The sequence below is a fragment of the Brachypodium distachyon genome, chromosome 4 (assembly GCF_000005505.3).
Source record: "Brachypodium distachyon strain Bd21 chromosome 4, Brachypodium_distachyon_v3.0, whole genome shotgun sequence".
Lineage (NCBI taxonomy): Eukaryota > Viridiplantae > Streptophyta > Magnoliopsida > Poales > Poaceae > Brachypodium > Brachypodium distachyon.
Window position 1 is genome coordinate 38,986,406 of NC_016134.3, and position 20,904 is coordinate 39,007,309.

The 20,904-nt window shown below is 49.4% G+C and overlaps 3 protein-coding genes across 3 annotated transcripts; 1 reads left to right on the forward strand and 2 right to left on the reverse strand.

The window, feature by feature from the left end:
• Positions 1-10,597: 10,597 nt before the first annotated feature.
• On the reverse strand, positions 10,598-12,419 carry LOC100844723 (plant UBX domain-containing protein 10). The gene is made up of 4 exons (XM_003578261.4): positions 11,757-12,419; positions 11,354-11,566; positions 11,085-11,255; positions 10,598-10,934 (listed from the first exon to the last, which is right to left on the reverse strand). Exons 1-4 carry the CDS (start codon positions 12,312-12,314, stop codon positions 10,704-10,706), a joined length of 1,173 nt encoding a protein of 390 aa, XP_003578309.1. The 5' UTR covers positions 12,315-12,419; the 3' UTR covers positions 10,598-10,703.
• Positions 12,420-13,603: 1,184 nt separating this feature from the next.
• On the forward strand, positions 13,604-14,185 carry LOC100845031. Its single transcript, XM_003578262.3, has one exon. The coding sequence runs from the start codon at positions 13,681-13,683 to the stop codon at positions 13,996-13,998; it is 318 nt and encodes a 105-aa protein (XP_003578310.1). The 5' UTR covers positions 13,604-13,680; the 3' UTR covers positions 13,999-14,185.
• On the reverse strand, positions 14,092-20,133 carry LOC100825340 (aspartyl protease family protein At5g10770). Its single transcript, XM_003576616.4, has 2 exons — positions 19,612-20,133; positions 14,092-15,513 (listed from the first exon to the last, which is right to left on the reverse strand). The coding sequence occupies exons 1-2, from the start codon at positions 19,844-19,846 to the stop codon at positions 14,219-14,221; spliced, it is 1,530 nt and encodes a 509-aa protein (XP_003576664.1). The 5' UTR covers positions 19,847-20,133; the 3' UTR covers positions 14,092-14,218.
• Between the last annotated feature and the right edge of the window lie 771 nt (positions 20,134-20,904).

Below are 20,904 nucleotides of genomic sequence, written 5' to 3' on the forward strand. Positions count from 1 at the left end.
TTTATTTCGAAAATAATTATTTTAATACTTAAATAGTCTATTTTCGGGGTTTCGGGCCGGGCCGGGCTGGGCTCGGGCTTCAGATTTGACCGTCGGGCTTTTATGAAGTCCGGCCCGAACCCGGCCCGGCCCGAGGTTTGCCCAGGTATAGTACAGAGTGCCTGATTGCTCCCATGCCCAAAAAACACCATACAAAATCGTGAAACGTCTGCCGTGTCAAGGAAATTCAATCCAATTTCAACCAAAGTTCGAAAAACAAAACAACGAACTTGTTTTTAATACATTGGGCTGTCGGTTCGGCCCATTATCACTCTCAATGTAGGATTGGCCTTTTTTCTCGAGCCATGAAATGAACTTGAATTCAAATCTTGTGTATTAAATGCATCGTGTAAATTCACGAATACCATGCGTGTTTGTTTTCGGAGAAAAGAAAACTACTCCCTCCGGCCGGAATTAGTTGTCGAAATATTACATGTATCTAGATGCTTTTAACACATAGATACATATGTATTTGGACAAATTTGAGACAAGTAATACCGGTCGGAGGGAGTATCATTTTTAAGCTCGAGAGAATCAGGAGCTCCTCAGTTAACATGATTAAATGTCAATTGTTTCTCCATTACCAAAACAGAAATATGAAGTTTTTCACACGTTTATTCTAGAGGGAGGGAGGGAAAAACACATTACCGCGCATGCAAAAGACATCTATTTTTCCCCCCCCCCCCCCCCCCCCCCCCCCCGCTGTCCCAACGTGGGTAGATTTGGGCGCCGATTTGGTCGGCTCATCTTGGTGTGGCTAAACATGACGCCGCAAGGTTGACTACCAATGATTGGCTCAAATAAGATCCATTACTTCCCCTTTTGGTACAGTTGCACATGGCACATGCGAGGTCGCACGTCGTTGTTGCCACTAGTCTCATTTTTTTTGGGTAGCCTACTCTTAAAATTTACTTTTCGATTGTTACATTATGAGAACCTACCATGAAAACAATGGCTTCTAGATCACTAGACGAACCCTTTTTCATCCACTCCACCCTCCTAACACCTTGCAAAACTCATACTGAAACACATTGATCATCTTAGATCACTAACCTCTTGCAAAGTGTGGTGAGGGAGGCCCACCTTCTTTTTGTTAGACACATGGATATTACCTCAACCTCTAGATACCATATTCCTAGCCATTTTCTCTCACCATATTGGATGAAGTTCTAGAAGTTGCTTGCTGAATCGGCTAACCCTTGTTGCCACGGCAGAGCTCACTCTTTTGCTAGATATGTTGTAGGATGTAGCGGTTGAGGATGCACCTGACGTTCATCTCTCAAGGATGGATCCCACCACTAGTCGGAAGGGGCATATCTTGCCATTACTGTTGCGCCAGATGATCCCAAAGCACCATTGATTTGGAAAAGTTGAGTGCCAAACAGGGTAAAAGTATTTGCTTGGCCATTGTTTCGTGATCACCTAATAACACTCGCAAGAACCTCCATCATAAACCCTAATCTAGTCGGCTACATGCGAGCGATGCCTTGCAAGTTCAGAAGATCGTTTCACCTTTTCATCTCGTGCCCCCTAGCAATCCAGCTCTGGGATCTACTCCAAAATCAGATGGCCGGCATCTACTTCCAGGATCTTTGGCTACGTCCTGTAGCTATGGCCATCGATCCTTGTCGGTGTCTGAACTCCGACACCGGGGATGCTGCACACCCCCTTTTGTTCGTGGAGGGCGAGGGAGCTGCAACGGCAGCAAGTAGCAACAAACACACAAAGGCGCACAAGATTTACCCAGGTTTGGGCCGTCGGAGCATAATACCCTACTTTCTACTTGTCTGGATTCTTATATGGAATGAAGTGGCTACACGGTCCCCGCGGCTCTCTGCTGGCCCCCCGGGGCTCCTACTACATGGTTCTACTGTCCTTCTTCCCTTCCTCCGGACTGTTGTTCCTAGCTAGCCTGAATCTCACCCTTCTACACTGCCCTTGGCCCTCCTTTTATACTGCAAGGGGATACCACAACTAAGGACGCATCCTCAACACGTGTCGCGTGCGGCGGTGGAAGGTGCAGTTGTCAAAGCCCTTCCTCCACGCGCCTCCCCCTAGCCTGCGCCGACGAGACTGGACACATCGCCCAGTCAGCCCTGACCGGCGGGTCTTGTCCCATTGATGAACAGGGAAGATTCCCTGCCTGCATGCGCCTGGCACAACCCTTGCTTTTTTCCTGCAAAAACACACTGAAGGCGCAGCACGCCATGCATCCGCCTCACCCTACGCGCGTGACCCTTCCGTGAGAGCCAGCCCCGACGGGGGTGCCGAGCTACCAACGCTCAATCTTCCAGGGAGGGCACCCCCGGGACCCGGCTGCGACCACGCACCGGCGACTACACTGCCGGTGACGTTGCCGCAGCCGTGTCTCTGCGGTGCCCCTCCTTCTTCTGCACTTGTTCTCTGAGCAAGCTGCGTTGGGGGTTTTATAGCCAAGGCTAGGCACCGGTTTGGGTCCCTTCCTTGCCTCAAGGTTCGCTCCGTGACCGGGTAGTTGGCATTTACCCTTAGCATCGTAACTTGCGCCACTGCCCATGCGCCCATGACGAGTGGCACCCCTGGGGCCGTGGGTGCAACACTCCTGATAGCCATCCTGTGGAGAATTTGGAAGTCTAGGAACACTAAGATCCTTTTCAGTGCTCGTTGCTGTCTCTTATTAAAGACATAAGCTTATGGTCATTCAGATTAAGATGCTATGATAAAAAAAATTGCACTGTTGATCTATGGCGTAACTATGTTTGTCATCCGCCCTTTTGTAACCTTGGCACATATGTAATGTATTCAGGTGTGAACACCCCCCCCCTCGCCCGGTGTTGACTGTCTAATTTTTTTGGGTGGATGCACACTTTGCGCTTTTGGAAAGGTTGAGATTGTAATTTTTCACCACTGTTTTGAAGTTTATCTCTAATTTCTGAAAGCCTCTCCAATATTTTTAGCTATGGTCCGGATTTTTAAAAGCTCATCCTCAAGTTGTTGAAAGTTCGGCCGTCAGATTTAGAAAGCTTTTTCTTAAATTAGTTGAAAGTGTTACCGGTTTTTTCTTCCCAAAGGATTTCATCTGAAAATCCATTGGTCTCGTTAACTTGTCGGCGTTGTCGGAAGAAGCATTTTCAACATGTGGACGCGGACGTCGAAATATGACCGTGCAGCACAGGTATTAGCTGCGCCCATAAAAGCACATTCCCCCGAGCCCCCTCGGACAGATCACCAGTTCGTCATCACAGCTCCACTGCCTCGCCAGTGACGTACGTCGGTTTCTTCCCCAGGCGGAAACGGTGGTTCGGTGGGCGGAGATGTCCATGCGAGATCTGGTGAGGGGAGGCGTCGGATGCGCCGCCGGGGTCGTCGTCGTCCTCCTCCTCCTCCATCTACAACCCTGTAACATCCCAATTTTCAAAACCCTTCATATGCATTGCATATCATAAGCATATGCCACTCTTGCATTTGATCACATTTGAAAACCCTAAAATCAACCTAGAAAACCCTTTATAAAAGTGTTGTTATTTGATTTTGGTCTTTGTTCTTGCTTTTGATTAATTTGTATTTCAACCCATGAGCGTTTTGGCATAAAAAGGGATTTAATGCATATATATAGCTATCCCATAAATTCACTTTTGAAATTACTTTGAAAAATAATTTATTTTGATAGCCTAAAAGGCCCTAAAAGCCATTTTTATTAGCAAATCTATTTTTAAATATTTTATTTTGAGGAAATTCTTGTTCCAGAAGTTAGATCATATGAAAATATGATTTTACAAATTTTGTTGCAATTTATTTGGAGTGATTTGGAACTTTGAATCCATTTTGAGGTTCAAAAACAGAAAAGAGAAAAAAGAAAAGAAAAACCGAAGCCGAACCAGACCGGACCGGCCGAACCGGACCGGACGGACCGGCCCAGCCCGAGCCGCCCGGACGCTCCCACTGCCCGGCGGGCCCCGCCATCGTCCCCTACCTCCACTGCCTCCGGAGTCCACGCAGAGCACATCCGCGAAACCGCCCCGCAACCCACCTCCGTTATCTCCGCGCACGACCCGTCTCCGCCAAATCCAAGCGCGTCAGTTTGAAGCCCTCGCTTTTCTCCTCCACTTTCCCAAACCTCACGCCCGATTTCGCCTCGGTTAGAAAGTAATTTCTCGCCGAAGTTTGTCTCGGCCGCCGCCGTTTTTGCTCCATCACCGCCGCTCCGGTGAGCCCCCACCGCCACCGACCCCCTCCTCTGTCTTCTCTCTTCATTGCGCACACAGTGACGCGGGAGCTTTTTGTTTTGGAGCATCGCAGCGACGCCCCGACCGCCGCCGTCCGCCCGTGCCGTCCGCCGGCAGCCACCCGTCACCGAGCCCGAGCCGCCCATTCCCGAGCCCAACCCCGCCGCTTCCCGAGCCCGACCGCCGCCCACCTGAGGACCCGAGCCGCCCCGAGCGCGCCGTTCTTCCCTGCTCCCGAGCCGTCCCGAGCCGCCGAGCCGCACCACCCATCCGCCGTCTCCGCCCTGAGCCGCCGAACCGCCCGTCGCCGTCCGCCGTCTCCGCCCCGAGTCGCCCGTCCCCGAGCCCCGAGCCGCAGCCGTCCGCCCGTCTCCGCCCGACCGCGCCGCCGCCGCCAACCACCGCCACCGTCTTCCCCAAGTCCGGCAGCCCCTGGTAAACCCTAAGCCTAAACAGTACCGACCAGTGCTGCACTGCCACGTGGCAGAGCAATTTTAATTTCTTTTTCGGCCGAATTAAAAGTGCACATTTGCAGAAAACCCCCCGAGTATTCAAACTCTCATAAATTTTAAACCGCTTGTCCAAAAATTATGATCCACACCTTTCTGAAATCGTCACAACTTGCAAAATATTTTGGCACAGTCGAATTTCAATTTTGAACAACTTTGCCAGAAGCAAATTACAGAATGGTTGAATATGGTTTAAATTTCAAATGAATTATTTCAAAATGGTTTTGAGCAGGTTAGCTTGCTGTAAAATTATTTGAGCATGTTCTCTGTCCATTAGGATTAGAAGAGAAATTATTTTGTGAATAATAATGGCATACAAGTTTAAATCTTGCTCTGTGTTGCAAAAACCACACAATTTTTTAATTTAAATCCTATCCTTCTTTCATGCATATTAATTACCTCTTTTATTGTTGCATAATCTGTCCAAATCATTTGAAAAACTTTTCAAAACAGAAACAAATTTGTTACATTAAAAGTAACCAAGTGTGCATCGTCATGGCATATGCATCATAGCATGATTTTGTATTGAATGTTGTGTTTATTGTGTGTATGCTTTCTTTATTTTTAGATTGTGTGGAGTGTAATCCCTGTTGTTGCGAAGAGTGTGATAACCACTACAACTCTGGACAAGGCAAGTTCACTTTGATCATTCTCCTAAATATTTTACTATGCACTAGTTGTTTTATTAGTTGCATTAAGACTATTACTCGTACCTTTATGGTAGTTATAAATCCCAGGTAGTTTAGTTCACCCTCTCCATTACCTTGCTACCCAATTTCCATCGATTGTAGTTGAATGCTAGGCTATGGTAGTATCGTGAGGGAAATAACTACACTATGAAATTGTTATGCCTTTGGATATATGAAATGTTTTGTTAGATGTAAGACAAAACAATTAATTCAATGAACCGTCCTGGGTGGGCTGCTTTGAGGATTTTGAGGATTAGCGGCGTCAGGTCCATTTCTATGGGTCCCTCTGAGTCGAGTTCCCGTGGATTCGGGAATGGATCATCCATGGACGTCTCTCCCGTGGATTCGGGAAGCGCCTACGTTGCAAATGTGGAATGCCACCTGGGGTAATCAAGACTGGACTAGTTTCCTATTTAGCAGCTTCCAGTACAACCATAATGCTATATGGGCTCTGGCGAGACAAGAGTAACTTGTATGAAACTAGACCCGAGGAATTGTACTGAGGTAGCTGTGTAGGGGGAGCATGATTCTCTCGTGGTTTAGAGAATACCTCTGAAAATCTCGTAATCGATGCCGTTGCTACTCTACCCTGAGGACAGCAAGGGATTAACCCATCGGTTTCTTGTGGGGAATGTGTACAAACTCTCGAGAGCGTCAAAACTAAGTACTTAGTCGTGTCCCTGGCAATGGACAATTTGAGCAACTAGATGTGGAGCTGTAAGGAAAGTCTCACTCATTCTAATTTCTTAATAAAATGAATGGTTTGAACTTCGGTTTAGGAGCATTGATGTGTCTACTCAATGTCCTTAGTTTAATAGGAGCATGGGTGTGTCTACCCCATGTCTAATAGTGATAAAACCTATTTGTTTAAAAGATAGAATTAAATAACTAAGTTTTTATGCAAATAGCCTTGAACCCCACTTTGCCACATTATGCATATACTTGGTAGGTTCTGATATAATTTTTGGTGAATCTTGCCAATACATTCAATGTATTGACCCTAGTAGCTACATCGTTTAATGATGCAGGAAACTCCGACGACGAGTAAGATGTACGTTCTGCTTGTTTGCGTTACCGGCTTATATTCCAACACGCTCTCACCGTGGTGTTGATGTGTCGTTGTATCTTTCGCTTTCCGTTGCTAAACAGTTGTTTTATTTTCAGCTAACCCGTGGGGTTATGCGAGTTGTAAGTACTTTTAAATTCTAGATGATACGTTGTAATATTGAGACATTTGTTTTATGATATTACATCCTGAAATTATGTGTGCTAGTGAGTCGATCCAGGGACTAGCACTAAAGCACAAAGATCGAACCCGTGTACGGGGGAGGTCGCTTCAAACCCCCTCAGCGCTCTCGCCGACTTAGTCATCGGCTCCTCCTCCAAATCTGAGGTAGTGCGAGAAACCTTAAACCCTAGCCGCGTCTTCTCGGGCTGGTGCCGGCCGGCGTGGCGACGATCCTCTAGCCGTCACGATCCGATGTTGCATAGCTCGCGTTGCTCTTGGATTACTAGGGTCGGTTAGACCATTTCGGGGGCATTGTTGTTTGCGGCGGTTTAGCGTGTAGGAACTGCTTTTTTTACTTCGTGATGCTTCCGGCTCGGGGTTAAGGGCGTGCTTCGCTCGATTCCTTGTATTTAGGTTGCTGCTTGTGCGCCGATCTAGCTTAGTGGTGGTGACTGTGGGGCGTGAAGCAAAAGGTTCCTGCGTTTATACCTCCACTGGGAACCCCCGATGTAGGCATAGGTGCACCTATTTGTTGTTTAAATCTCCGGTTATCTATTTTAGGACTCATGCAGAACACTTCTCTGTATGGATGCATGATGAGTCGATCTATGTACCTCTAGTTAATGGTTACACTGTGATCATGTGGTGGCGTTTGCGATTGGATTTAGCTAGGCCGCATTTGGCAATGTAATGATGGTAAATCTCATTTTTGTAGAAGCACACTTCAGGATATTTTGTTTTTGGCAAGCTACTGTTTTTTATCAAATAACAGAGGACATCATGACATAGGACTAGGACTAGTTAGGAACGAACAAAATGCATTTCCACGGTATCGATTTGTTTTTTGATTATTTTTAAGGTACCTCCGCTTAATGCGAATCTTTTCTTGAACACACTCCTAAGAGTTTGTCATTTTTATCAACGGGCAATGTGTGTCATTTTTATCGGGGGCAAATTTGTGTCAATTTTGTTTTAGAAGAAAGCACCAAGATGGCGAGGGTCTTACGACCAGCCGAACCAAAATCAAAACCAGAGAGAGAAAAGGCAGAGAAAACAAAAATGCAAAAACTGTATGCCTAGCCTACTCTTTCAGGGCAGGCTGTTCTTACGTGTAGTGGCAGCTTGCACAGGGCCTTCGTCGGATAACATCCATAGATGCGCTTCGTTAAGGATTGAATAATCAACTCCGAAGCATGAGGGATGGCCCAATCGAAGACACAGTGGTAATTGAGCCTCCAAATGCGCCACGTCGTCAATATTATGAGTGGGCGCGCTCCCTTCTCCTTATTTGATCCTGAGCGGGCCGCACCCTCCTTAGCCCAACTATTAAGCTGATCCAAGCTGTGGGCATATAGATTAGAGTGAGAATTGGTGCAGAACCAGCGCATATTCTCTGCCTTGTGCCTTTGGGTCACTGGCATGTGGGCCCCACAGCTAGAGGCCCCACATGCCAGTGACCCGAAGTCACAAGGCGCAAAGTCAGATAATCCCCCCTTACAGAACCTGTTGCTACACCTGGTGGGCAACATGTGGTCAAACAACAGGTGAGAGATTGATTCTACAATCTGGTCGTGGAGCGGACATGGATGTAGAAGGCCCCGACACTCGAGTCCTGGTTGGCCGTTGCAAGCCACGCGAAGATCTTGCATTTCAGCGGGTGCCTCGAACCTGGCCGGTAAAGAAGCACCCTATGCCGACATGCCACTGCCATGTATTGGCCAGAGCTCGACAGCTTCAAAGCGAAATGGTCCTCCGAGTCAAGAGCAAGCACCTGTGAGTCGATTACTTCCTAAAGGTGAACGAATTTGACAATGCCTTGGCCCTTGAACATTGAGCGCACGGAGATGCCCTGATCCATTGATGGTCAGCAAGGGCATTGTATACTGTTCTACACTTCGCCGCGCACGACCCAGCCACTTTGACCACCGTCAAGCCATCTGTTTGACTAGAACAGAGCCTTGTGACCATCACCCATCTCTACCTTCAATGCCGTGTCCCCTAGACTTGCGACACGGCAGCCAACCTTTATTGGAAATCTGGCCCATGTGAATTGCCCATCTATTTTAAGGGTTGCGTCATCTTGACGTCTTCTTCTATTAGAAAATGACAAACTGTTTGGGTGCATGAGAAACAAAAGTGAATCGTCCATCTATTTTAATCAAAGGTTCCAGGTTGGACATGGTCGGTCCAGTGATTAAGTTGTGACTATTAAATCGATAATGGGCTATTTGGGCATGTTTGATTGGCGGTCAAATATGCCCTGCCAATTTTTTTGCATTCTTTGATACTTGGGCACTTATTTGGTTGGTTGCCAAAATCTTGGCTGCCTATGAAAAATTGCCCACCCACCTCACATTGCTTCATAACCTTTTCTAAAATTTTGGCCAACAAAGTGCCAAGGGATCTCTAACCAATTATTTGGCTAGTCAATGGTTCCCAAAAGTCGGTAGGACATGTTCTGGACTGAATGGTAATGATACTTTTGAAGACCTCAGACACAGAGGGATTTCAAAGTCCACTTCTGTAACTAGAGTGCATTGTTCTGTACAAAACTGAAAATATTCCTTACCGTGTGCATTAAAATTAGTTGCACGGAATGATATCAGTTAGCATGTTAAAACAAAATTACTTATGGATCTTCTTGAATTTTAAAGATTAATAGGATATGAGTATTTTGCATTGGTGTGATTCTATTTAAACAATTTACATATTCGTAATCTGTAGATCATCTAGCTTGTACTTCTGGAAGGGCCACCAACTGAAACTACTGCAGAGCTTTAGTTGTAAATTTATAAATTTCCGGCTATGTATGCTAACCCTCCTGGCCAGGAAAGTTTACTACTCCGCTTATCCCTCTGAAGAAAGGAAAGCTCGCTAGCTGTTGATTGGTTTGTACACACTAGGAAAAAAGAATGCATAATTCAAAGTTTAAAATTCATCTTTAACTTTCTCCTTTGGTCATATTCGGTAACTGGATATAGCAGGTTATTTGTGTTGTAGTCTTGTAGACCATACTTACATCTCAACAGTCGATGGCCAAGATTTGATAGGTAGGTAAAATCGTGGACGTTGTACCTATGGCTGGTGTCTGGTTGGGACGTTGGGAAACTCGCGTCAGTAAAAAATCTTCCTTTTTTCATTTTAATTTGAAACCTTTGCTAGCATCCATCTTAATTTGCATCTTTTTCACTCCAGTATGGTTACTGTTAGCAAATCCATTTTTACCCAAATCCAGCAAGAATTTATGTTTAACCCTACTCATCATTGAAGTACCAATCATGTGGTACATAACCTACTCTTAAGTGGGTCCATCACATGTGTGGAACAATCAGTATATTCTAAGGTGATGATGATAATGCTCATGTAAATTCTTTTGCAGCTGACGAAGGAACTTTCTGGATCCACAGTTTGCCTGAAAGCTTCTTTTGAATCATTCATGGCCGCTCCTCTTTCAACAGTTCCAGGCACCGATGATGAGATCAAGCTAGATCAGGGTCCTATTAGAAGCATGAAGGTAATCCCCTGCGACTCTTCTATGTGTGTTTGTGATGTTCCTAATTCGATCTGAACATCTGCAGGGCGCCGACTTCCTCAATGGGCGTCATGGAGATGCTTGTAGTGAAAATTTTCAAACTTCAAATTTCTCTGTCCCTGAATCCAGAGGTACTGAGACTCACCTTCAAGAGTTTGAGCAAATTTATTTCTCTACTGGCAGGAGTTCGAAGCCAAAATTAGATGGCAAGTTTCAGCCACTATATAGGACGACTTTTTCGTACTACCGGGTGTAGTTACTCCCACGTACGTTTCACACAAATTTGGGAGAATATAGCGCAATCGGGAGATCTCCTAAGATGGACTGAGCTGAACTGCATCATGTCCGCGTGTTCGATCACGCAGCGGGGCTAGGTGCCATTCCAGAACTAGTTGTGTGCATGCAACAACGTTTGTAAAGATAATTTGCACACATATCTTCAGATTATTTCTATTACATCATTCGATCAATTTGTATTCAGTTTACTGATGTATAACATGTTTACTGAAGTTGCTCAATGTAGAGTGTCACACTTGGATGGAAACCTGCATCCTGAAGAGTCACCAGGAGCTGCTGATGTCCGTAAGTTTTTCTTGGGTAGCTTCTTACAAGTTGATAATTGCCTATGCCTGGTATGGCCAAGGAATTGATATACTTGTAGATTTCCCTTATTGTGTCTGTGTGATGGAAGCTCTGCTGCCTTCTCTCACCGTTGGGAAATCTTATCATTATCTGCACAAAAAGTGGTATAAATGTAAAGTGGTCATACCGTCTTATAATTGCCTGCATAATTTTTTCTTGGTAGAGATAATTACCAATATATATCTGATCGTTATTATCACGAGTTTACCAATACCAAATATATTCAGTTGTTTTTCATACCTTCGTATTTGCTTCTGTTCTATGTGAAGGTGCAGTTCCCTGATGCCCAGGTGCTCTAATCTGAGATGTCTTGGTAGTAGTTTCTCTTGCTGCTTGTCCAGGATATTTCGGGCTTGCCTTTGGCTTTGTGATTCCCTCCTGATGAAGGCTCTTCGTGGATCTTTCTTTTTCCTGCATTGACACATCCAATAAGATAGAGACCTGAGCACAGAGCAGGATATGTACATTGTATCGTGCAGTACAGAGCTGTAACCCCGCATGGATAATACCTGGTCCTTCCGAAGTGACTCGAGGTAAGCTGCATCCTGCTCTTGTCTTAGCCGTAGAGCCGACCTCCTCCTCTCTTCTTCCTCAGCCCTAGAGGCTCTAAATGCTGCAGCTTCCTCATCAGCAGCCCTTGAGGGTCTAAAAGCCGCACGTTGCTCGTCAATGGTTCTCTGTAAAATCTCCACGAGCTCTGACGGTGTAACTGGCCCTTCTACCTGCAAGGAGATAAGGTATGTGCTGTTTCTTAATAGTGCAAAGATGAGGCATCGGTCCAATAATTCAGTTAGTGCATATGGTCACATGATTCATTCCTGGGATCATACAAATGGAACATTGCTTCTTCATACAGTGCATTCAACATTTTTGACTTTTTTCTAGCTCAATTCAACATTATTAACTTCGTACCTGTTGTAGGACTGTAATGCTTTCATTGGAGACTGGACCGACAACGGCACAGAATGGGAAGCTACCGGGCTGCAGCGATGCAACCATGCCCATCCCTTCTCCTCTGTTACTGACTGCTCCCCAGGACACAAAGTTTGCATCGAGAAATTCCACCACCACGTCCGAGCACAGCGTGCTCCGGCAGAACGGCTCGGTGTACGGGTGATCAGGGTGATGGAGGTACACGAAGACATACTTGCCTTCTCTCTGGGCAATCCCCAGGACCTCGCTGAAACGGCACCCGTAGAAGAACGGATGGTAGTTGCCGTACTGCTGCTCAAACGTGCTGAAGAAGAACAGCTCCTCTGGCACAAAAGGGGGTGGAGGCCCTTGTTGTGGAGGTTGCTGCTGGTGAACCTGGATGCTCCGGGGACGACTCCTCGGAGCCCGGCGAGCTATGGACCTTGACAGCCCTTCCACGATGCTACCCGGGAGCCTCGCCAGGCTCCTGGCGAAGTCGCTGCAGGAATTCCGTAAGCTCTCGCCAGCACCACCCTCCCTTGCTGAGCTTGAAGCCATGCTTAAATGCTTCAGCAATGGCGCCTCTAGCTCTAGCTATCAGGATTGCTCAGGGACTCAGGTGCGAGCGTCTCCATTATGTGTGCATTTTGATTTTGTTATATGCTTGGGGGCCAGCACTCGGTTTAAGAAATGTTATATGCTTTTGCTTTTGTTAAAGAAGAAGGCAAATAAAGGGGGCAAATTGGGGTTGCTTTGTGCTTTGTCTCATGCTCTCTGAAGTAAAGAACATTGGATTCTTCATAAGATGCGCTAATACTTTGCAGCATCAGTGAGAGATTTGAGTAGTGTACGAGACAAGCTAGATGCATTGCTACTGCACCATTATCTCTCTAGTGAGATTCAGCTGAGAAATTTTGACTGAAAAGCAAAGGACATTCTCTGTGCGTGCTGAGAGAGTTGTCCAGAGGATTAGAGCAAGCCTCATAAAGATATCAGTTAGGATTGGGAATTTTCTTCAAGTTGGGGAGTTACACGCACTTGGACACGTTTCATCTTGTTTTCCGGTCGTCACGAACTTATTAGAGGGTACCCAATGGAACCTCGTTTGTCATTTATCTTATCTATTTCAATTACTTCTTATCCTACTTTGCACATACATACATGAGTGATCAACATTAATAGTTTAATAGTTCGAAGGTAAATGTCGACAGAGAAAAAAAAAAGAAATGGAAGAAGAAGAGTGAAACAAAAAATGGACAAATTGATGACTCGAAGGACAATAGGTGATTCCCCCATTTACACTGAAGTTTGGGAAATAAATGAGGGTGCACAATTTAAAAGAAATGGTGAGAATTTGGTTCTAATTAGAAATGGTGAGTATTACTGTAGATTGCATTATTTCTTAATATACCCCAAATAGATGAAAGTGGATAGGAGTAGACAACTGGGGAGGATTTAAAGAAGGCAATTTTTTTTATTGAAAAGGAAGGAAGGCATGCCATTGAAGATGCCCTTACCTAGCTCGAATGCATAAGCTGGCAACGTGTTCATCTTCGCCTCTCTCCTTTTCTCGGAACCTGAACCAGAACCTCTCGTCAGAAAAGAGAAAGGAAAGGAAAAACAGATGCCAAGACAGTGGCATCGCCCTGGCGTCTGCGCCGTTTCCTCCGGCGTAGCTCACTCTTTCCGTACGCACAACGAAGGGCAACTACGTGTCCGGTCTCAGAGCCGCTGCACGCCACGCGTAGAGGCAGCCGCCTGCCACCATAGCGTCAACGTGGCCCCGGGATCGGCCGACAGCCCCAGCTCGACCCGTATAAATCGCCTCGTCCCGGCCCGTTGGATAAGCGCGCACACACACTCGACAGTCGCGTGGAGGACAGATCGAGCCAAGTGAGAACTGAGAAATACGGATCCGTGAAGAATGGAGGCGACCAAGGAGAGGCGGGAGCAAGAGCACAAGGACTCGGTGCAGCTGCCGACGGAGACGAGCCCGTACGTGCAGTACAACAAGGACGACGGGCTGGAGGACTACAAGATGCGCGCCTACGGGGCGCGCGGCCACCTCCCCGTCTCCGACCTCCCCCACGGCGGCACCGGCACCGACGCGCCCACCATCCCCGGCACCGCGTTACCTACAGCACCGCAGCAGCAGCACAAGCAGCGAGGCCAGGGAGCTGGAGACGCCGTCGTCGGTCAAGACGCGGCCACCGACACCATCAACCGCCACGGCGTGCCGTAATTAGCAACTAGCTCGTGGCTGTCCAGTGTCCACGCAGGCCCCGACGCTAGCTGTTGCAGCAGTGTCCAGTCAGTGCGTGAGGGGAAAACAGAATAAAATCCCGCAAATGTAATATCGCTGCAGTAGTAGTAGCCTGTTTGTAGCATGTATCAAAAATGTCTTTTTCAAGATCTTTGAGCTTCTAGTAGTTGTGTGGCTTGTTAATTAATCGCTTGTATATTTAGCTGCAGCCTTTGGCGGCGAACCCGATCTTCTGCCTAGCCACGTCGTACACGACGGCGAGCGTCCTCTGCTGCGTGTTCCCGAGGATGCCGGCGGACCTGCCATCGCCGTTAGGCGCGAAGGCCAGGCAAGCCTGCGCCACCTTGGCCACATACAGCACGCCGCTGAAGTCCACGCTGATCGTCGCGCCGCCGGCGAACACCAGCGCCACGGCCGGGATGCTCACGGTCGCGTTCGCGTGGGCGGTGAAGTCGTAGCACGTGTCCAGGATCGACAGCCGCGGCGCCCTCTTGTACCCGTACTTCCCCATGGCGCTCAAGAACGCCGCCCGGAGCGCCCGGTAGGCTCGCGGGGCCAGCCGGGTGATCACCGTGCCCGAGTCCACGATCAGCGGGAGCGCCACCCGGGGGGAAGAGACCCTGATGGCCCGCCCTGCGACCCTGATGCCCACGAGCTTCACGTAGTAGAAGGACGGCGTGGTTGTGCGGTTCAGCATGGGCGTGAACTGCGCGTGAGCCGGCGCCGGCACCGGCGTGCCGAGGGACAGGTACCCGGGGGCGCTGCTGGACGAGGACGGGAGGCAGTAGGAGAAGCCCTCGCCGAACTTTCCCGCGGCCTGAGAGGAAAGGGACACCTTCCCGCGGCCCAGGCCGAAGAGCCCGTCGGCCTGCCCGAACAGCCCCGTGTTGTTCTCGCCGCACCCGAAGACGAAGCCCGGGAGCTTGTTATCGTTCTCGGCGCTTGCGTTGGCCGGCGCCATCGTCCCAAGCGTCAGCGTGTCGTTGCCCAGGTGGCCCTGGGTCCTCGACTTGTCGCCGTACACGACCTCGTAGGGGCACCTGTCGTCGCCCGGCGAGCCGCCGCAGCTCTGCCGCGCCCGGCACTCGCGCGCGCCGCAGCGCACGGCAGAGAACGTCGAGGAGTCGGACGGGGCGAAGAGCGGGTCCTGCTGCTTGTAGCAGCCGCCCGAGCTGCAGGGCCCGCACTGCACCCACGACAGGTCGCTGCCGGTGTCGAACACCACCGTCAGGTCCCTCGCGGGGGTCCCGAGGCCGACCGACACCACGTAGTTGCCGGTGCCGACGGAGATGCCACGCTCCGCCGGCAGGGACACGCCTGGGCCGACCGCCGACGTCTCGTTGGTGATCATGCCGAGTATGGAGTCGACCCTGGCCTGGTCTTGGTCCAGGAGATCGGCGTCGGACGGCGCGTCACCGGGAGTTTGCAGCGGCGAGCACGGGCCGTGCCGGTGCATGACGCTGAAGGCCGACGCCGAGGAGGAGTTTGATGCCGCTGCAGGTCACAAGGAACGAAAATATATGAGCATGTGTTTTGGTATGATGCATTTCCATGCAAAAGCAAGTGCTACAGTCCATTTCGATTTCGACTGCGGAATGCCGGATTATGTTATTGCGGTCATTGGCATGGCCAGGCTTGTACCGGATAAAGTGTAACTAATCGACGTTGGTTTTGTTTTGCTATTTCTTATACGACTGAGAAATAACTATTTTTCAGTCGGTGATAACAACCTTTTGATTTAATCATTGACATTCGTGTAAGATTATGTTGGGCTAATCCCTCCACATGAAGGTGGTGAGCTTCAGCCCAATGAATACCAAGAAGTCCAGCTCACGTGAACCGTTGATCTCAGCCCCATCTAACGGCTGAAATTGTTCTTCTTGTTGTATATAAGGAGAAGAAGAAAACCCTAGCCACTAAGAAGTCTCAAGTCAAGAGATTGTTGCTGCCATTGTGAGAATAAGAGAGAGCAACACAAAAAACACAAATTGTGAGAAGAGAGGAAGAAGAAGCTAGAGTAGTTTTGTCATCTTGGTGACTGCAGTTTCAGAACAGAGTAGTTTTGATAGACAAACAGTTTGGGTAGGCAAACGGTGTCCGATTGAGCTGAAATTTGGAGGGTTTGTTGAGAACTCGTGGATCTTCTTGTTTGCCAAATTTGGTGCTGTTTGGATCAGCGGTTTAAGAACAGTTGACAGAATACCGAAAGGGACAGAAGTTGTGTCAACTCTGCTTTGTTGTTGTTATACCTCTCATGGTTGTTGTTTTGATTACTGGTTGGTAATGTGCCGAGTGTGTTGTATGTCTGTAGACGTTCTAGAGAGACTCTTGTACCCATTTGGTCATAGTGGAAGTTGCGTGGATCGGTCGGTCCACAGCCGTGGCTTTTACTCTTCACGTTGAGAAGGTTTTTCCACGTTAAATCCTTGTGTCACTTGTGCATGTTGTTTGTGTTATTTCCGCTGCATACTTGTTGGTTGAAACTATCCTCAAAGTTCATTACAGGTTCAGTGGGTTTAAGGTTTGCTTAATTGCTGCCCCATATTCCTAACAGATTAACGCAGACGATTAGGCCACTTAGAAATAGACTCCCTTGACACTAAACTCATAGTAGGAACTAATTCAGACTTCAGACTAGCGCACTTGTTTACTGACAAACTGCCAATTCTGTCAACAAGGGAGAAGAGACCAAACCAACATCAAGTTTTTTTTTCTTTGAATCTCAAACCAAACATCAAGTTAATGTTAGCTAACCCTTCTTTTTTTTTTAAAAAAAAAGAGCCTCTATCCTTGCCTGTAACATACTTATTTTTGTAAAAATTGTTGAAGCTTCTAATAAAATTCGAGAGCGGATTTTATACATGTACGTTCACTGGAATGGACCATCCCACCGCTAGTTGCTGCATCAAGATTTGGACGCGTTTGTTCCGGGGTGCAGCGTTAGGATCGTGCGTAGGTCGCAGTTGCACAGCCCTGCATCCATCCTGTCCCCGGGATTTCGGTCTTTGGGGGGGAGGCCTCTTGTTCCTACCGAGTACATGTCACACAGCACATGCGCATCAATCTTTTCTCACCCGCTCAACAGTACACTAGCCTGTTGTGGGGCCATCGGTGTCAGCATGCTTTCTCTCCTCTGTCAATCTTCTTGTTTCTTCGTCCCGGTCTTCTTCACCACGTAGTACATCTCGCAAGCTCTCCTCTCGATTCTTCTCCGACGATTTGTTCCAGATGTTGGATTTTAAAGGAAAAAAAGTTTAATGGACAACACTCTGTTCTTCCCAGATCTCACTCTGTTCTTCCTTACCAATGTGTTCGATCAGTATCCCCTTCGTCTCCAGCAAGGAGTAGGCGATCAGGACCAGCTCGTATGTCCTGCTAAGCACCCTCGAGCTTGGCCGCCATGACGCCCCCGATGACCACCTCGAAGGCGAAGATCTGGACGCCACGGGCGATGAGCAGCGTCCGTCGGCCGAAGCGGTCGACAACGAAACGCGAGGGCGGACGCCGATGAGTCGACCTCCATGACTTTCTTCTCCTCTCTCCTTCCTTCCCCATCGTTTCTCTCTCTCTCTCTCTGACTGTCTGACACATGTTAGCGAGTTGCGACGAGCCTGGTGCTCTGGTACATCAAAAGCGACCGAACTTAGGGGCTGAGGCGCTGAGCACACTGTTCATCTCCGGCGTGAAGCGCACGGCAGGTCGCCGTCCTCCGGTACGAACAGGTCCGAGCTCTCCAGGACTCCAGGTCGAACAGATCTGAGCTCGCGTCGCTCGTTGCATCCTCGTCTCACGGCCACTGGCTCGATTGGCCTACCGCTCGACGACACAAGGTTTTTCCGGTACAAATCACAACGAAAGAGGAGCAAAAATGAACAAATCACAACGCGCACGAGAGAGAGAGAACGTCGTAGTGTAGAGAAGGCCAAACAAAAATCAAATCAATTGAATTAATCCAACCGTGCCTCTCACAGAGAACGAGAGCTAAGATCCTAAGAACAGAGCAACAACAAAATTCCACAGATCGATGCGGCCGAGCGCAGAGATTCCTCCTCCCCTTGGAACTCCATGGGGCTGAACTGCTCAGAAGCAATCCATCTTGCTTTTAGCAACTGTGTTTGGAGGTCGGGGACGAGCCGGGCGCATCCATGGCAGAGAGGAAATGATCCGCGGCACTCGTCGGCCTCGATGGCAGCGGAAACCGCAGAGATGAACTGGACGCCAGGCCTTGGTCTCTCACATCACGCGGCAGCGGGGAGGATCACCACCGGAGGAGGAGATGCCTACCAGCGACAACACTCTGCCATGCGATGAACCTGTCGCGTCGGTCCAGCACGACGAATTGAACGTGCGCCGAACCTCTGCTCTTGGACGTCGGACAGCTGGGCCGCCTTGTTCTGGCCCATGCTGACATCGGCGGCGGGTGCGGTCGAGGCAGGCGCGGGCCTGCTCCATGCTGCCACCGGGCTGGGGCAGGCCGGTGGCCGGATCCAGGGCCGGCGGGACGGTCACGGTCTCCCGCCGCTGGCGCCAACCTGCAGGGGCTCGCCGGTGGTGTCCGGACCGCTGCTCTGGCGGGAGAAGGCTGTTGAGCCCGCGGCGAGCTGCTGCACGTGCGCGAGCAGGGTGTCGTGGAGCTCCTCCTCGGACATGACGGGGAAGGAGGAGGTGGTCACGAGGCGTGCGCCGTTCTCCGCCGCCATGGTGAGGACAACAGTGAGGTCGAGGGCGCCATCTTCGAGGCCCTCACCGTGCTCCTCCAGCAGGCCAACAACGCTCTCTCTCTCTCTCTGTGTTGTTTGTGCTGCTGTCCATGTACACGGCATGAGGAGGTCGGGCAGGGGCGAGTCCGAGTGGCGCTGAGGTCGACCGACCGGAGCGCCGCCGTCGGAGCCCGGCCATGGAGCCTGTTCTGGGCGTGGTGAGGCGACGAGGGAGGCGAGCCTGTTCTGTCTTGGAGGGTGCGGATGGGACTGGACAGGGGCTCTGACAAGCTGGAACCTGTAAAGCGGGGCAGGACGTGGCCGTGTGAACGTGAGGCTATCCATCGGTCTCAGCGCCTGCTCCCTCGCTAGGCATCTAGCGATGAACCCCTAGTCGATCCAGTGCGAATCGCGCGCAGATCGAACGTCTAGGAATGTACATGCCAGGGAACGTACATTCAAAAATGCATTTCCCAATAAAATTCTATGAAATTTGCACTGGAAGTGTGGTTTTCACGTGATATTTCTGTCATTCTACCGTGGCAAGGTAAGAAGGTACAGGAATTCCCACGCGAAACTGTCATCGTCTCACGGAGTCACGGTCTGTTCCTTTTGATTTTATTTTTCTTGCGGATAATGTTCCTTTTGAATCGTCTGTGTGCCTAACTAACACTAGCGGTGCGAAAATTCCTCCCTCCCTGTCAGACTGCCTTTTGCTTTACGCGACACCCTGCCACTGTCGCACGCCCCATGTTCACATTTTGCAAAAACAACGTTCGCTGTGCATGGCTCAACGAGCGAAACGAACGACGGGACACGGAGAGAACAACCTCGCGCAAAGCAAAGAAGTGCGACAGGAAGAAGGCGGGGGCGTGTGGCGGCCGTACGGTACCTTGGGACGCCGTGCAGACCGCGGCCGGCAGCAGGTCGGCGACGCTCACGACGTGCCACTCCGGGCCGCTACCCGTCTCCGTCTCCAGCTCCGCCGCGTCACCAGCAGCAGCCGACGCGCCGAGACCACGGCGAGGCGAACTCGAAGCGACGTCCAGAGCTACGGCGACAAGGAAAACCAAGAAGACCCTGCTGCCGCGGCACAGAGCAGCGCCCCGTCGCCGCACGGGAGCCATGAGGGCCTCGGTCTGTCCTCACGATAGCAACTCAAAGAGCTTCCTGGCCACTGTCTCTGTGGCCTCGATCTGTGCACCTGAGACGATCGATGACGCGCCCGCTGCCTATATAGCCAAACCGGCCGCCATAACGCGTGGTGTCCTCTCTGCCAAAGTCAGCACTCAGTCACCACCCGCGTAAAAAGAAAGAACGAAAGATTTGGTGGATTGCCACTGTCAGAGCCGGACATGGCAATGGGCTAGCTCGATCGAAGAGCAGGACGAGACGAGGAGGCGAGAGGACCGGTGGTCAACTCGGACGCACCGAGAGCAAAGTGAAAAACAAATCCTCCCGCCTTTAGAGAGGAGAAATATGAGTTACTGGCGTTAGGTTTCCCCGTGATCCCCGGCCGATTTTAGTTTGCGGCCGCGAGAGGGGTGAGTGGGAAAATGACACACGGTCTCGGTCTTGCCTTGCATGTGTAGAGCGGTCGAGATCGTTGACGGGGGTCTTGGCTCTACGTACCACGGTGGAAGTGTGGAACTACTGAATTGGAGGTTGCTTTCGTGCGTGCCTCCACAGCTCCACTAGGGTAGAAAATAAAGCACGACAACGCGCAGTGGCGATCGATTCGCTGACGTACGCGACCCCTTGGTCTAGGTGAATGATGACTGAGATCGATGAGAAATTAGCACAATCAACGTTTGCGTATGTCGAGGGTTTACTAGCTGCTTGCTCACTGTACCAGGTATGCTGGCAAGTCGCAGCATTTGGTCGATGTATTTTTGTTCAGGCAAAGAGAGAGCTTTTATTGATGCAACGTAAGGTCATCGCAAAGTCGTATCTTATGCCTAATTCATTTTATGATTTTAAAATGGTTAATGTTGATGCTACTCCTCACAATAATAATGACCTTGCAATTAATTATGATGATTATTTGAAATATTCGGTTTTGTTATTGAGAAATAGCATGTTCTTTAGTTAGAAATCAGTCGACATGAAAACCATCAAATCTTAATCAAATGATAGCAAGTAGAAGATGAAAGAATATGGATACCTCAGATCTTAATCCAACGGT